Consider the following 17,970-nt stretch of genomic DNA (forward strand, 5'->3'; position numbering starts at 1 on the left):
ATGTTCAAACCGCCCTCATATGGAAACCCGTACTCACCACCCAATAGATGGGTGTACAGAAACCTACATGGAATCAATTGGGAAGATGGCGACATGGATTATTCTGAATTTGACAATGTTTTAAAGGATGAAACTAAAAACTACACCTACCTCTATGTAAAAGGAGTTGAAAAGAGCAAGTTCTTGGGGGATATTATGGAAAAAACTGTGTATAATCTTCAAGATTTTGGATGCCCCAGCTTAAAACAACTTTGCAAACAGCATTATTCAACCAAATGTGACTATCATTGCGGAACTAAATATAACTGTGCTTTGCACTTTAGTAAAATATTAGTGCATTGGCTGCTGAACAACTACTCCAAAGTTGATTTTACTAATTCTAGTGTTCGGGAGAAATCTTTCAGCGGGTGGAAATCAACTGTAAGTCCGGAATTACTTGCCTTTAACGGCTACATCAAGATAAGAGACGATTGTGTTCAATGTATTTATTGTGGACTACAGATTTTAGAAGATGTAATTAAAGAATGTCCATGTAAATTACACAGTATTCATAATCAAAATTGTATATTGCTTAAAAAACATGGTATTAAATAAATGTATTTTTTTAAATAAAAAGAATGGTAATTTTTTTTTCTATCCTTTTTTCTCTAAACTTAGGGGAAGAAATAACACATTTTTTAATTATTTTTGTTCTTTATTAGCATAAAACAAAATACATATAATCAATATTACATTTTATAATATGAATATTACTTATCACTAATTTAATACAAAAAAAAGTAAAATAAATATTTGTATAATCATCATTGACCATTTCATCTATTCATTTAAAATATGCCCCAGAGCTCGAGTATTAATTGAATCAACTATGTACCTTTTATTATCTAGGGGACATAAACTTACTTTATTCTGTTCTACAGTCATCATAAGGTGATGCTTACTTCTAAACATAATCATTGAATTTCTAATTGCTTCGTTTGTCAGTAAGCAAGCAATATAATCATCAAACTTTATGGAATGTTTTAGAACCGGCTTTTTTACCCCTTTTGCTTTTTTTATTATTTTGGAATCTCCCATTCGAAGCGAATACATTTTTGGACGGAGTCCAATAAATTCTGTTATTATTTCACCTGCAGCTTCATCCTTAAGTTTACCTATAGCTGCTTTATTCTTTTGTAATTCATTAATTATATCACATGACGCTTTATCTTTGAATTCCTGACGAAAGATTTGAATCAATGGGTGGTCTGATGTGGTGGGATAGTTGGACAAATCTAAATAATTTCGCATCAGCAGTGAATCTTTAAATAAATTATCTGTTTCAATGAGGTAAATATATGCATCGGTATCCATATAGCAGAGATGTAATCTATCAGGCCCATAAAATGGAAGCATTACATCATAATGATACCAGTACATATGTAATTTCGATAAATCCAAAACACTAAGACCTATGTAAATAGGTTTATTAAAAAGAATACTATTCTTGGCTAAATGTACAGCCGCCAGAGATTTGTTGTATATAACATAGTCTAGACAGTCAGGTCGAGCTATTAATTTTTCTAACTTCAGCGAATTTGATACGAGTTTGATAGAAATTCTACGTCGAACATTCTCCATAGTTTTACCAAAAACTGAATTATTAAACAATTTGTATAAGTCCTTTTCAAACTGATTTGTAGCTTTCTTACGCAGTTCCGTGTTATGCTGTATATAAGGTGCTAACCACGCTGACTGTTGGAATTGCAAAACTTTATTGATTCGCGTTAATTTTAAACCATGTGCTAACGCCTGTTTTAAGACCATATAATGGAAAACATAGTTTTTACGAGGTCTAAAGTGTCGTATTAATTTAGCTTGCCCATCTACTAAAGTATTCTCTGCTAAGAATGGCAAATCATTATGACTGTTATGGAGTTCAGGTGGATACTCGATGTCAACGTCTAATATATATCCTATTTCATCACATTCTCCTAAACTATCCAAATTTATACTGTCCGGTTCAACCCATATGAAATCACCAGATGGGAGGAATTTAGTCATTGCAAAACCGTATAAATTGTTGCAATCTTGGTATGTGATAAAAGTTGTCGGCAATGAAGGGTTATAATCATCCATGAAATGATTATTAGCTTCAGCATATCTCTTTGTTACCTGTGAAATTCCACCCTTCACCCCCTTCTCTATCATCAAAATTTGGTCATACTCAGTGAGGAGTTGTAATTTACAATGAGTTAACCTTAACATGGCATCCCAAGACAAACCTGGTAGGGTGAAATAATAAGCCGGGTCAAGTTTATGAGAACCAATAGTTACAGTTCTAAAGTGCTCAAATACGTCCGACAGAATTAGTACATCAATTTTCAAATATAAATCACTATATTCCCCCAGAGTTTTGCATGAAAATGCATCCCAAACGTTGAGGGCGTGTTGATAATCGTCTTCACTTATATCTTCACTCTTAACGCTACTATAAAACATTTCTTTAGGGGGTAATGAATTATCGCCTAACCTGTCCCAACTTGAAATATATTCATATGGGAATACACCTTTCCTAGTCACCAAATGCATCACGTCCGGACTGAAGAATTTTGATGTTTCTGTTAAATTTGCAAGGTTTTTCACTAAGCTATCCAAACTGGAGGCCATAAATCGAAATGTATCAATAAACCTTAACTTCATTTTTTCACTGACATTTTTTGTAAAAGAGATATACCGCTCTCCCGAAGTGGGGATAACGAATATTTCTCTATCATCAAATCCTAATTGGGCGATTAAAAAATGTGCGTCATAACCACTAAGATTATGGCAGAATACTGGTACAAAATTTAGTTTTCTACATAGCAAATTACATGTGTTATGTGCGGGGCCTCGATAAACGCCTGAAATGTGTGAATGATCCTTTACCTTTGCATTTTCATCAGTAAAAGATCTATCGCACATGTAACATGTACTGGCGCAGTTGAAATTTTCTTCTTCTTCATGAGTTAGGGGTTTAATGGGTGTGTTAATGTTGTACAGATTCTCCACAGCTTCGGCAATTCTCTTTAAATATAAGATACATTCTTTAGCCGTATCTGGTCCTCTGTATATGAATGGTTCTTTGGGAAGACTATGGTCTATAGCATCTAATTCATCGCTTATTTTAATGTAAACACCGAAACTCATTGGTGTGTGTAAGTGAGTAATTGTAGTGTATGATTCATCAGGGTTAGGATTACAAGTGCTCACCGGTTCCAGTATAGTTTCAAAATCTAAGTAAATTACGACAGGGACTCTCTGTATGTAACCCCATGTTCAAATTCAATAAATGGTTTTTTTGTTGGTAACTCAACTCTGGCAGGTTTGTGTGTGTAACAGAATAATTTATGGTCTTCGTATCGAGATTCCCCGTTGTAACGTTCATCAAAATGGGTGAAACATCTTTTACATATATATTTTGATGATTTGCGTTTGGATATTTGCTTACTGACAAGCCTATTAAAATTTTTTATATAAACATAGTGGTAATTGTTATTTGAATTTAGCAGTAACAGATCGCGATGGTCGTCTAATTCCTTATAAACTACCTTTAGAGGATACACATCATTGTTATCATCCAGGCCAAATACATTGATGGAAATATTATTAACAGATTCAAATTTGTTAACGTCTTTAAGAGGGCTTGGGAAATTTACACAAGAAAAATTATATTTACTCTCCAATGATTTGTATTTGTTTGGACGCCCCGAATTTTTCCCATCAATAAATTTGGCCAGTATTGCATATAAAAAGCATTTATTATCAAAATTTTTGACATTTATACATGCCTTCTTGCTCTCAATAGATTTAGGCAAAGGTAAATATGTTGTAGCTTTTAAAGGATTGTGTTTGCTTACCCTCACTCTTAGTCCATCCACTGAAACCAGTGACCAACCACTCTTGGTCATAGCCGCTTCTTCTAGTTCTTTCTTTAATTTGCTGAAGGCTATATCTAGAAAGCTGTTGACGTCATCGGCTAGGTATATTGCTTTGTTAGATGTTTTCAACGCCTTTTCGATTTTCTCTCCATGTATATTTTCAAAAGTGCTGTCCACCCACAGATTAAATTTTATGGATGAATGCGTTACCAAACTTTGATGAATGATGTCTAGAATTTTTGAACGTACGCTTTCTAGAAATATTGGAAGATCCATACAACTTGGTGAGCGTACAAAATATGACGCAAGACGTCCCTGAAAAGCGGTCTCATACGGTGTTACATTATTTAGCCCTGTGGATAATCCCAAGAGCTCTTTTCTGGAAGGTTCTCCCAATCTTGATCTTTTACTTCCACAGACAGCTTCATGTAAACGGCCATTGTGTATATCAGCTTGTACACAGTTACAATGCCTGCACCTGAGAAGAAAACAAATTAATAATACGTAAATAATTACAACTTCATTTATTTATTTATTTATTTTTTGCTTACATGTAGCGGCCTCTGGCTGTACACTTCTTCTTATGAATTTGAAGATCTTTTTTGTAAAAATACGCTTTTCCGCATGTGCAGCCATATTTTTCTCGCTCACCGTGAGTTAAAGCTCTATGAAGTTTAAACTGATAGGAGTTTTCAAAATTAATGTTGCACTCTTTGCACTGAAAAGATAAGAAGCTTTTCTTTTTTTTCTTTTTTTTGACTTTGATATGCTAACGCATGAGTAATAATAATGGTAAAACTTACATGAACCATGATGATGAGAGCTGATGAAAAGGTATTTATTTTACTTTTTTCTTTTTATTTATTATTATTCTTAGTATCGGCTAAAACAATAATTCTAATATGAACTTCCGCCTTGTTAGAAGGCAAATGCGTAGTCTAATGTAAAAGATTTTTAGTGTTCTAATCATGAATTTAGCAATTTAAGAAGCATAAATAACTATTCATATTAACCATTAAATTTAATGTATAAACAAACACGGACACGCTAAAATCCATATCCGCTTAACAAATAAGTAATTTTTAAAAAAATTTCAAATAAGTTTTTTTTTAATTATTGAAAAATTGATGTTTACTCAAACTCTAATTTAAAAGAATTATTTACACCGATTCCTCGGTATATTAAAGACATTTCTAATGTTTTATAGTTATTTATCATTAGATCAGATATTTTTAATCCATACGCTTTTGGTAGAAAACATTTAATAAATTTTAATTCATCTTGTAACTTTACCACTACCGCATTGCCTACTTTGGTATCAACACGAACTATTGAAACGATTGGGTATTTTTTATCTATTTGAAGTTCTTTTATAGATTTTGTTTCGATTATATCATATTTCACAGAATTTAAGGCTGATTTTAGATCAGACATCTGTGAAAAAAAGAAGAAAGTATTACATAATATTAGGAATTACATATAGCAAGATTGAAGTGTATACCTACATAAAAAAATATTGTGATTAGGTACTCACTCTGACAAGGCTGAAGTTCTCACAGACCGACCTCAATGAAAATGAAGTGAAGAGCTTAAAGAAGGCTCCTTTATATACAATGCATGACCACAATATTAAATATATATATATTTAGCTACTTTTTGTTGTATTTATTTAAGTTTGTTACGTTGGTAGTAAAGTTTACCACGCATATATATATTTAGCTACTTTTTGCTGTATTTATTTTAGTTTGTTACGTGGGTAATAAAGTTTACCAGATGTACGCTAAACAGCATATACACGTATGTAAATGAGTATGCAATTTATTTGTATTGTGAATTCATTTCAGTATTCCTAGTAAGGTAATGCCAGTAGGCGTGATTTAAATGTCTAAAACAACCTGTATATGCATTTGAGATGCACAACTTATAAGAGATCGCAAAACATGAATCTCCTAGTTTATGCCTACATACATTGTTAGATGAAGTTAAGTACTAACCAACGAGTGGGAGCACTGGAATATTTAATAATTGCTTTAAATGTAGCATGGTAATTTCCAGTAAAATATTATTTAAATATTTTATTTTCACAATTCAAATCAACTATTATTTAGTTTTAACTAATATGGACATAGATAGGACGAGTTAGATGAAGTACTAACCAACCAGTGGGAGCACTGGAATATTTAATAATTGCTTTAAATGTAGCATGGTAATTTCCAGTAAAATATTATTTAAATATTTTATTTTCACAATTCAAATCAACTATTATTTAGTTTTAACTAATATGGACATAGATAGGACGAGTTAGATGAAGTACTAACCAACCAGTGGGAGCACTGGAATATTTAATAATTGCTTTAAATGTAGCATGGTAATTTCCAGTAAAATATTATTTAAATATTTTATTTTCACAATTCAAATCAACTATTATTTAGTTTTAACTAATATGGATGGGCGAGAGAAGAGAAAGATGTACCTTAATAGTGTGGAGAGAAGAGAAAGATGCACCTTAAGAGGGTGGAGAGAAAATAAAGATGCACCTTAAGAGTGTGGAGAGAAGAGAAAGATGCACCTTAAGAGTGTGGAGAGATGGATAGAGCAGGAATAAACTGCACCCGCCACCCCTACTTCATCATAGTCCGCCATCTTTACTGAGCCAAAAGCCTCCTTTTTACTCTACTTGCACTCTATTAAAAGCCGTCTGTATGAACTAATTAAACTTCAGTTAGAAAAGAAACATGCTTTGAAGATTAACATAGTAGTTGAATGTCTCTTTGAAAATGTAGCTGAGGAGCAGAGCGATCGCGCTTTTAAAACTCGCAACAAAGCTGTTTCACAACTACCGATCTCGATGAGTTTCTCGAACAGGAATTCAAGAAACTAGTAAATGAAATGGAAGAAAGTCAGTTAAAAAAAAAGTGGCTGGCAACTAGTTGGCGTTGACGGCGCGAGGTTGAGAATAAATATGTACAAGCCAATGGGAGAGTCAACTTATATAAAACTTCCTGACGCGATTGCGGCTAAGAAAGCTTGCATAAATCCAGAGAATTATGATGAACAGTGTTTCAGATATGCAGTGCTAGCTAAATATGTTGATAAAGATCCTCAACGAGTTAGTAAATATAAGCATGTGTCCTACAATTATGATTTTTCCTGTATTGCCTTCCCCACACCGCTTCATCAGATTAGGAAATTTGAGAAGGTAAATAGTATTTCCATAAATGTATTTGCACTTGATGAAGAGGATGCAATTTATCCGTTGAAGATTGCGAACAAAGAATTGTCAGACCATCGAGACCTTTTGCTCTTAGAAGATGGTGGAAAACACCATTATGTAAGTAGATAGATTTTGTCTGTTTCAGGACACTTTTCCACCCCCCCGGCCTATAGTGTGTGTAGGCAAAACATCGGTTTTTTACCCCCTCCACTCAGAAGAACAACAAATATAATTCTCTCTTTAGTTATCTTGTAACCTTTGTGACCCTATTATCTCTGATAACTGATTTACACTTGTTTAAATCTAATTTATTAAAAATATATACTATTTAATAATTTGACCCAAATTAAAAAAGAATTAGCTGGTCGTTTTTTACCCCCTCCACTCAGAAGAATCTCTCTTATTTAGCTATCTTGTAACCTTTGTGACCCTATTATGTCTGATTTACACTTGTTTAAATCCAGTTTATTTAAAAAATATATAAAGGTAAAGGTATGTATAGGTGGTAGGTATTAATAAAGGTATGTACTAATAAAGGTATGTAAAGGTTAATGAAAAAAAAAAAAAAATTATTACAAAAACTTTATTATTCCACTAAATCATTTTTATTTATCCAAGAAGGTTTCTTAAAACCTAACCACTTTACATACAGCTTATTTTTTTTACGTCTTAGAATTTTTTCTACAAGATATACATCTTTATATTTAGTTTTCTGCAGTTCTTGTGTATAAAATGCTCCTTGAATAGACTGTCCTGTCAAATCTTCCAACAGGTAAGTGTATGGAATAGTGCTGCGAACATTTTTAATTTTAAATATTTCAGTGCTCCAATTGGGTGTATAACCTCTGCTAAATATAGTTCTTTTTTTCGAAACACGTACATAGTCTCCTTCTTTAAATCGTTGTTTATCTTTTCTTTTTACTTTAGAAGAGTAAACATTAGCTAGTAAGAATGCTTCATTGCCAGAATTTACTTCTGATGGTGTCATACCAATTGTACGGTGTACTTTGTTGTTGTAGGTATTTATGAGATCAGGTAAATGCTTTGTATAATTGTAGTTTCCTCTAAGACTAAACAATTGATACATCATAGTTTTAAAAGTTTTATTAAATCTTTCAACAATTGAACTTTTAACCTGGCTGTAAGTACTGTAGTGATTAATTTTCTTTTTATTTAAAAATGATTAGCCGGTAGTTTTATTTGTTGGAAGGGGTAATGGACCTTAAATTAAACTGGTAATGGGTGGGGGTTCAACTTGATTAAGTGAAACACAGCGTACTGATCAGTAGATTTAGACTTTCCTTCTTTCAAGGTAGTCCTAAGCAAATTAAAAATAAATTAATAAGGGTTATCTAAGCATCAAGTATATTTTTGTTATAATGGCTTACTACATGAAACTACTTTCGGCAAGTAACAACTATAGAAAATTTATATCTTCTTTTCCAAACATTACATTGACAAATTTGGATGTAGCAAATTCTTATATCGATATTCACCACAAAATATTAGAGTTAGAAGAGTTGGCTAAAACTTATATTATGAAAGCAAGTAATAATCATTTTACAACGTGTATAAAGTCTGATCCTTATCTGGAAAACGTACCAGACACTTGTATGTGTGATATCATTGAGTGGTTATACTTCGAAATTGAAAGTGGGATATATAAACTGTTCAAAAGTGGGGGAAATACAAGTTAATTTTATATTTTTCTCTTTAACTTCAGTTTATTACAAAATGGCTTGTGAATTAGCGTTACAGCTCACCACCAGTTATCCATTAAACAATTTCAATTCTAAACAGCTGGTGATAGGCTTATCGCAGGATTGGAAACCAGTTGTGGCTGTAAGATCAAGTAAGAAATGTGGGATCTATCTGAACGAAGAGGAATGGTTGACTTTGCAGAAGAAGAAAACAATAATTGAAGAGTTTTTCAACAAGAAGTATGAATGCTGTCCTGAAGAAATTCATCTTCAAAATTCGATCATCTTTTTTGAAAAATTCACCCATAAAACTATTGTTTTAACAGCAAAACCCTCATGGTTGGAAGAACTGTTAACTTATAAGCCAACACAAATAAATTTATTAAAGAAAGAATATTTTACCTTAGCAAATCGGTTTGAAGTTGTTAGTAAACAATTTGATTACTTAAAGAAAATTGTTGAGAGATGTGTTGAAACTTAAAAGTTGTATAAAATAAATAAAGGAATTATGTTTAAATATGTCTTTGTTTTTTTTGTTTTTTTTTTTTTTTTTTTAATAAGAAATCATCCAAAATAGGACAAAGAGTAATGACTTCATTAAAAGAATTATATTAGATGATTATTATTATTATCTAAAGTGATTAATTTCTAAAATAATCTATATGGGAATACACAACTAGAGTTTTAAAAAGGAAAAAAATATTAATTTGTAAAAACATGTTTACGGAAATAGAAAAAATTTGAAACAGTATTTAAAGGTTCGCTAACTGAAGAAGTACCATCAATACTAGTTGATCAGTCTGAGAACAAGTATTTATTACCACAGTGAGTAACATCTTATATTTTTTTTATTTTGTATGTATTTATGTTACTTGTATTGAATTTTTAATGTGGCATTGCACACAGTGCATACATCTAATCTTTTGTAATATTATTTTGCATATATTTGTAATATTTGTAGATGGCAGATTTGTTGAAGACAAGTTTAAACCAAGCTTCCATCCAGCTACATACGAAATCCATTAAGGAGTTAACAATAGGTGAAAGCAATAAAGTAATTTCTTTCAAGGCCGTGAAAACCAAATTTGGAAGATCAATATTGACTGAGCTTGAAAACTCATCAGGTGACAGATTAAATTGTTTTTTACCGAAGGCTTATTGCAAAGTATTAACAGATGATATGATATCAGATTATAAATCTGAATCATTGTCGTTGATTTACAAAGGTATAAATCAACACAATAACTCATTTAACATTGAGTTTGTATAAAAAAATAAAATATTTTTAGAAATTTATGTTGTGCATATATATATATATATATATCTAAAGTACACTAGTGCGCAGAGATCAATTTACCAGAGTCAATCTAGTGCAGATAAGAATATTGGAAACTTAGCCTTTAGAAAACAAATTTAACCCAAGCTTCCATCCAGCTACATACGAAATCCATTAAGGAGTTAACAATAGGTGAAAGCCCATGAAATACCTCCAAAAAATTGTAGATCAAACGTGACAGAGCTTGAAACTCATGAGGTGATAGATTAAATTGTAAAGTTTTATCAGAAGATATTGTATTATATTAAACCAAGCTTCCATCCAGCTACATACGAAATCCACTAAGGAGTTAACAACAGGTGAAAGCAATAAAGTAATTTCATTCAAGGCCGTGAAAACCAAATTTGGAAGATCAATATTGACTGAGCTTGAAAACTCATCATTTATAAAGGTATAAATTAGCACAATAACTCATTTAGCATTGTCAACTAGGTATAGATAATTCCTCTAAATTTATTAATTACTTCTCACTTATTCAAATGGATAATCGTATAAAGAAAAACATCTGTAATAAATGCTTAACAGATTTGTCAAGCATAAGAAAAAGAAAACGTCATGAAGAACAATGTCGAGAAGAATTTGAAGGACTTTGTACGAAATGTGGAAACCAATTTGATAATTATTATAACTTAATTCGACATGAAGCATACTGTACCAGAGCACCACCACAAAAGAAAGCCAAAACAGAACCTAAGAGGGGAACTCTTTTAGCGCAATCTCATGATAGTGAAGGTATTTTACCATATGAGACTGGATTTTCTGACCGATTAAAATCATTTTTTATACGATCCAAACATAATTTTAATCTCTATTCATTTCTACTATCAATTAAAGATAAAATAATAAATTGCTTAAAAGAAGCACTCCAGGAACATAATAGTATTAAATTCAACATATTTGTTGAATGTAAATTGTACAATCACTTAGGAGAAGAATTAGAAACAGCAGTAAAGACCAAAAATATTATTGCAGTAGAAGAGACAAATTTAGAAGATGTGTTGAATAAAGCTTTTATCAAGTTACAAGAAGAACTGGAGGAGACACAATTAAAAAAAAGCAATTGGTCTTTATTTGGAGTCGATGGAGCTCGTCTAAAAATCAACAAGTACAAACCACTAAAAGGTAGTTCATATATACCTTTACCTACCAATGTAGCTCGTAAACGTGCTTGTATTAATGTTAAAAGTAATGATTTAAAATGTTTCCAATATGCTGTTTTAGCTAAATTCGTAAAAATAACACCTCATAGAGTAAGCAAGTATACACCTGATTTATTGCAAAGGTATGATTTTTCAAACATTACATTTCCCACACCTCTGCATGAAATAAGAAAATTTGAAAAAATAATAATATATCAATTAATGGGTTTGGATTAGATAAAAAACAGAATGTTTATCCATTAAAAATCTGTAAACAAGAACTGGGCGATCATCGCGATTTATTACTAATTAACAAAGATAATGTACAACATTATATATACATTCAAAACTTTGAACGTCTTATTCATAGTCCATTAACCAGGAATACTGGTAAAATAGTTACCTGCAAGAGGTGTTTCACACACTTTTACTTAAAACACGATGGGAAAAGAAAACTGCAAGAACATCTGGAATTTGTAACAACAATAAACCAGTTAGAATAGAACTACCAACTGATAAGCCATATATCAAATTTGAAAATATGGAACGAGGTACGAGAATACATTTTGTAGTTTATGCAGATTTTGAATCAATTTTACATCCTATAGAGCATGATTTGCAATTGACTGTTAATAGAAAAACAATACCATATCAAAAGCATGAAACCATGAGTTTTTGTTTGTATGTGAAAACAACAGATGATGTGGCCAACATACCTTCAAATATACCTAAAAAACCTTATTTATACCGAGGAAAAGATGTGGCTGAACAATTTATAAAATGCATTAAAACTATAGCCGAGGAAGTTTCAAAAATCTATAAATTAAACGCACCAATGATTCCTCCCACTCAGGAAGAACAAACTTTATTTGAATCTGCAAATGAGTGTTTTATGTGTGGTGAAGCGTTTCAACTTGATGATAAGAAAGTTCATGATCATTGCCATTTGACAGGAAAATTTAGAGGAGCTGCCCACAACTCCTGTAATTTAAAAGTTAGAAATCCGAAATTTTTACCAGTTTTTTTCCACAATTTAAGTGGGTACGACAGTCACTATATAGTGAAAAATCTTGGATACGACAATAAAGAAATATTTGTGATTCCAAATACCGAAGAAAAATACATATCATTTTCCAAGAAAGTAAACGATGATTTTTCAATTAGATTTTTAGATACATACAGGTTCATGCCTGCAAGCTTGGACAGTTTAGTGAGAAATCTACCCACATTTAGAGAACTGGAGAGATTTTATAACGAGGAAGAGATTAAACTTTTAACTAGAAAGGGTGTTTTTCCCTATGACTATATAACATCTTTTGACAAATTACAAGTGACTACCTTACCTTCAATTGAAGAATTTTCTAATAAATTAACATGTTCCTCAATAACAGAAGAAGTATGGTCAGTTTTTAAATGTAAAAATTTGGGTGACTACAGCGACCATTACTTAAAATCAGATGTAATTTTTTTATCAGTTATCTTTGAAAATTTCCGTGATGTCACAATGAAAACACATTTTCTTGATCCTGCTCACTATTATACCTTACCTGGACTATCGTGGGACGCTATGTTACGTTTAACACACGTGGAGCTCGAATTACTCCAAGATTATTCTATGATTTTGATGGTTGAAAAAGGTATTCGTGGTGGAATTTGTCAAGTTTCTCAGCGCCATTGCAAAGCCAACAACAAGTATTTACAAGATTATGATCCAAATTTAGATAGTAAATTTATCTCATATCAAGATTGTAACAACAATTTATATGGTAATTCAATGATAAAACCATTACCTTATGCAGAATTTACATGGATATCACCAAAAGAAGTAAATTTAGAGAATATTGAGGAAAATTCAGACTATGGATACATTTTAGATGTAGACTTAGCTTATCCAAAAGAATTGCACCAATTACATAACGATTTACCTTTCTTGCCAGAAGTCATCAAAATTAACAAACAAACAAAGTTGGTTCCTCATTTAAACGATAGAAATAATTACATTGTTCATTACGTAGCTTTAAAACAATCCCTAAGACATGGGATTATTTTTAAAAAAATAAATAGAGTGTTGAAATTTCGTCAACGTGAATTTTTAAGACCATTCATTGAATATAATACCAATCTTCGTGCATCTGCATCGAATAACTTTGAAAAAGATTTATATAAGCTTTATAACAATTCAGTTTATGGGAAAACGATGGAAAATCTGCGAAATAGAAGAAATATAAAATTAGTATGTGACGCCAAGAAATTGGAAAAGTTAATTTCAAAACCAACATTTATAGATCGAACACTTTATGGAGAAAATTTAGCAGCAGTACATATGGCCAAAACTGTTATAAAATTCGTGAAACCGATATACATAGGTTTAAGTGTTTTAGACTTAGCTAAGCACACTATGTATGAGTATCATTACGAAGTAATGCTTCCTAAGTACGGTCCAGAGAAGCTCTCGCTTGCATATATGGATACAGATTCATTCATATACTTCATAAGGACAAACTGTATATTTCAGGATATGCTAGCTATGTTAGATTATTTGGATACTTCAGATTACCCTAATGATCACCTCTGTTTTTCAACTAAAAACAAGAAGAAACTCGGAAAATTTAAAGATGAAGCTTGTGGGAGAATTATAACAGAATTTGTAGGTCTTAAAGCGAAAATGTATGCAATCCGTTTTGAAGATAATTTCAAGGAAATTTTAAAGGCTAAGGGAATCCAAAATTCTGCTTTAAAAAAATTTATTCAATATAAGGACTATTTGAAGTGTTTACAAACCAAATGTGTGATGAGAACACCAGTTAACAATATAAAATCCATAAAACATGATATGTTTACTGTAAAAATAAATAAAATAAGTTTATCCCCACATGATGATAAACGTATAATTGATGCTAATGGAATAAATACTAAAGCAATAGGATTTAAAGAATAATTTTTTTGTTTGTTAGATGTCTTAAAATGTGGCGATGATGCATATTTAAATGAGGAAATCCTTCAGATAATTGAAAGAATTTTTTTCCATCCAATGGATGAAGTTTTAGAAATTATAAATCGAAATTTGAAAATGTTTGCAAGCTTTAATATAGCTTCTTTTGCTGTACAAAACAATACAAATGAATACCACATTTTTGTAAATTTAAAAAACTTTTATTCTAAATTATTTTTTCCTCATATAGTTGCAGTAAACAATTTGAACTTTTTAAACCGAAAAAATGTGAATGGTATTCCATATTTATCTTTTTTTAACAAATTAACAGTTTTTGTATTTATTTTTAAAAGCATTGGTCCTACTTCATTGAATAGTGTAAAGTACTCTTTAAGATTAAATCATACTTCAAGCAGAAATCCTTATGTTGTTATATGTAAGAACAATTGTATTATACCATTACTTTTTAAAAATGTAAATCCATTATCTTTAAAACTGATAAGCGTTTACGCTTTACTTACTTGTGTTGAAAAATAATTTTTGCTTTTTAGTAATAAAGGCTGAAAAGAAAAAAAAGTTTTTTTTCCCCCTTAAACTATATCATAATTAGGTTAGGAAAAACAAAAAAGTAAACAAGAGATTAAAAAAAAAAATTTGTTTATTATATTAAACCATTTTTTACAAACCAAATGCACTTTGGATTATTTAATTTATGTACAGCCAAGGGCAAAAGTGAATATTGTCTAAAAGTTCAAGCCCGCAATAAATATATTTTAACGTGTGTTTTCTTGTGTAGAAGAAGCTATTAAATGAAAGTAAACTTGCATTCACTGATCCCGTCCAATGATTGAATGTTTTTTCTCTTATTCTTGCATCATAAAGATCCACCTTTGATCTATTATTTGAAATCCAATCGGCTAATATCTTTGCAAATTTTAATGAACAGTTGGATTTCTTTCCACAATGGTAGATACATTTAATAAATTCCATTGTTGAAGTGAGACATTTCAGTGATGGGCAGCCAAAATCTTGAAGATCAAAGACTTCTTTTCCAATAAGTTTTTCAAGAAAAACAGATTTTTCAAGACCTTTAGCAAACAATATTGTAGACCAGCCGCTACCTCGTACGAACTACACTTCTATAGAGAGCCACTTACACACACTCACACGCACGTACATACACTCACAGATAGATAGGACAACTAAACTACTTGAACAAAGCTATGATAACAATAAGTCTGATGAATTTACTTAACGGATTTACTTAATAAAATATTTGATACAGGAATAAACATACATACGCCGCATGGGCCGCAGACAAGAAAAGTCGCAGGTCAGTAAGAGGGAAACTTGGCTTTTCTACAATCTCTCAATCCTCGTCTGTATTCCAGCAAGTCCCAACTCAGAATGACCCAAAGTCAATAAAATACTTTTTTTATCCAATAAAAATCCCAGCTGTGAACATAAACCTAGCAACTAATTCTAGTGCTCAGTTACATTATCCCCCCCTTTAAAGAAAAGTGGACTCCACTTTTCAAGCTCAGGGGAGGTAGTTGACTCCGCAGCTTCTGGTTCACTCCTAGTGCCCCTCCACATGGGCAGCTGAACCTGGAATCTTCCTGGTCGCTCTCTTCGCAGTTGATGCGATGTAGGAGTATCCCGTTGGCGAGAATATTGCCACTTCTCGAACTCTAACATCTGGAAAGCTCCGAGGGCTCCTCTTGCCCTACCATTTTACCCGCACAGCTTCCAACGCTACTCCTCCCTTCGGGTAAGGTTTTCAGGGTAAGTTTCTTTCTTCCTAGGTGCCTCGACGATCTCGTTGCCTATGTTTGTGGCTTACTTAAGGCAATCTTCAGCCCTATGATCTCCCCTGCTCAAAGATACTCCGCTCTTAGCTGGCTGACTGGATTTCTGAGTTGGCCTCCCAAAATCTCTCTTTGCTGGTATTCGGTTTGTGAAAGATCCATTTTGAGCTTACTCTGTAGATCCTCTCATTTTCCCACGGCCATTTCTCCGTCCACATCCCCACCGCCGCACACGCGTATCCATATACTGCTCATCTGAGCCTGAGTTATCAATACTAATACTTTGGTTTTGTTTCATAAGCTTATATTCAAATAGTTTTGCCGTCAATCAGTAGGTATGAGAACCGAATCTGGTAGTTCGCCGTTATTCATCCTCCATGCACTCCCGACTATGCCTCGGCCGCAGATTGATCCTAACCTCCCTAGGAATGGAGTTAGATTCCTGCTGGCTCTCCTGCCCACGTAACAAATAAGGAGACCTTGGGTTTTCTGTTGGATCCCACTCCCCGGAGGTGGGATGCCACGATGAATCTCCCTCTGCCAACGTAGATTCGGAACTTTCGGGAGCGTCTTCTTCCCCCTTTTCCACCGCCTCACCCGGTGTGGATGGTGCTAGGGAGACTCTGGGAGGGGTTTCACTCAAGTCTTCCCACCACCCTTGCTCATTATCCGCCGGAGAATTACTACCTGAGGTGGTTGGTTCCTCTGCAACCCTTGAGGGGTGAGCCTCTACATTTGCTTGCCCACTACCATGGTCCTCTCTGGCCTGATAAGCAGATTTGAGGCGGTTGGCATGTACCACATATCGACCCCCTGTACTCAGAACCAATTCATAGTCACAGGGAGAAAGTTGTGCACTTATCTCATGTGGCCCGGTCCACGGTTTATAAAATTTTTTTGCCTGACCTTGTGGTACGGCCGGTTCCAATAAATACACTTTGTCGCCTACGCGAAATACCCGGTCCTTCTTCCCCGCGTCATAGAAACGGGTCCACGACTCTCGGGCTTTAGCCTCACTCCCTTTGGCCTGGGCATACGCCGCAGAGAGCCTCTCTTTTAACTGCATCACATAGTCCTCCACTGACGCCGCCCGTTGCTGCCAAGTATATGGAAAATCAAATGACATTTCAAAGTCTCGCCCATATAACAAATAATGAGGAGTAAACCCTGTTGACGAATGCACAGTAGAGCGGTACGCCATCACAACAAATGGCACCCATCGATCCCAATTCCGGCCGTCCTTTCGAACAAAGTGAGAAAGAGAGTCAATTAGTGTCCGATGCATACGCTCCACTATCCCATTGCTCTGGGGATGGTAGGCGGTGGTCTGCAGTTTCTTTATGTGCAGCAAGTGGCAGACAGCTTTAAACAAATTGGACAGGAAATTCGTACCTCTATCGGTGAGAACCTGACGAGGGGCCCCATGTCTTAAAATAATATTATGAACAAATGCCCGAGCAGTCTCTTCAGCCGTTTGCGTTCTCATGGGGATAACCTCTGCATATCTTGTGAAATGGTCAACCATAGTAAGGAGGTAGCGGTTTCCCCTACTACTTAGCGGGCACTCCACCACGTCGAGGGAGACCAGTTCGAAAGGATAAGTGGCTTCATTTACCCGGCCCAATGGTACTGCTATTCCACTCGGTGTTTTACGTTCGTTACACGACTGGCAGCTCTTGACGTACAGTTTCACATCTCTGGCCATCTCGGGCCAAAAAAAGTTTTCTTTAATACGAGTTAACGTCCTCTCTATACCGGGATGGCCGGACCAGGGGGTGTCATGATGGGCCTTGATTAAACGAATTCTCTGTTTAGCTGGTACCATTATTCGCCACTGGTCTTCCTGGGCTTTACCATCCGTCCAGTACAAGAGCCCGGATTCATGAACCAGGACTTCCTGGTTTGGCTACACCAGCGATCTTTAGACTGCTCTTGCCCGAAC

The 17,970-nt window shown here is 33.6% G+C and overlaps 2 protein-coding genes across 2 annotated transcripts; both read right to left on the bottom strand.

The window, feature by feature from the left end:
• Window positions 1-819: 819 nt before the first annotated feature.
• Window positions 820-3,168, bottom strand: LOC141462270 (uncharacterized). Its single transcript, XM_074143976.1, has one exon. The coding sequence runs from the start codon at window positions 3,166-3,168 to the stop codon at window positions 820-822; it is 2,349 nt and encodes a 782-aa protein (XP_074000077.1).
• Window positions 3,133-5,873, bottom strand: LOC141462281 (uncharacterized). The gene is made up of 2 exons (XM_074143985.1): window positions 4,451-5,873; window positions 3,133-4,377 (listed from the first exon to the last, which is right to left on the bottom strand). Coding segments are annotated over exons 1-2 (1,116 nt in total). The 5' UTR covers window positions 4,453-5,873; the 3' UTR covers window positions 3,133-3,263.
• Window positions 5,874-17,970: the final 12,097 nt, after the last annotated feature.

The sequence above is a fragment of the Rhodnius prolixus genome, unplaced genomic scaffold (assembly GCF_049639745.1).
Source record: "Rhodnius prolixus isolate KJV_2025 unplaced genomic scaffold, Rpr scaffold_24, whole genome shotgun sequence".
In the NCBI taxonomy this organism is placed as follows: Eukaryota; Metazoa; Arthropoda; class Insecta; order Hemiptera; family Reduviidae; genus Rhodnius; species Rhodnius prolixus.

Bases quoted from the DNA above. Each gene is read 5' to 3' on its own strand.
- LOC141462270 (XM_074143976.1), bottom strand. From the start codon at position 3,168: ATGAGTTTCGGTGTTTACATTAAAATAAGCGATGAATTAGATGCTATA.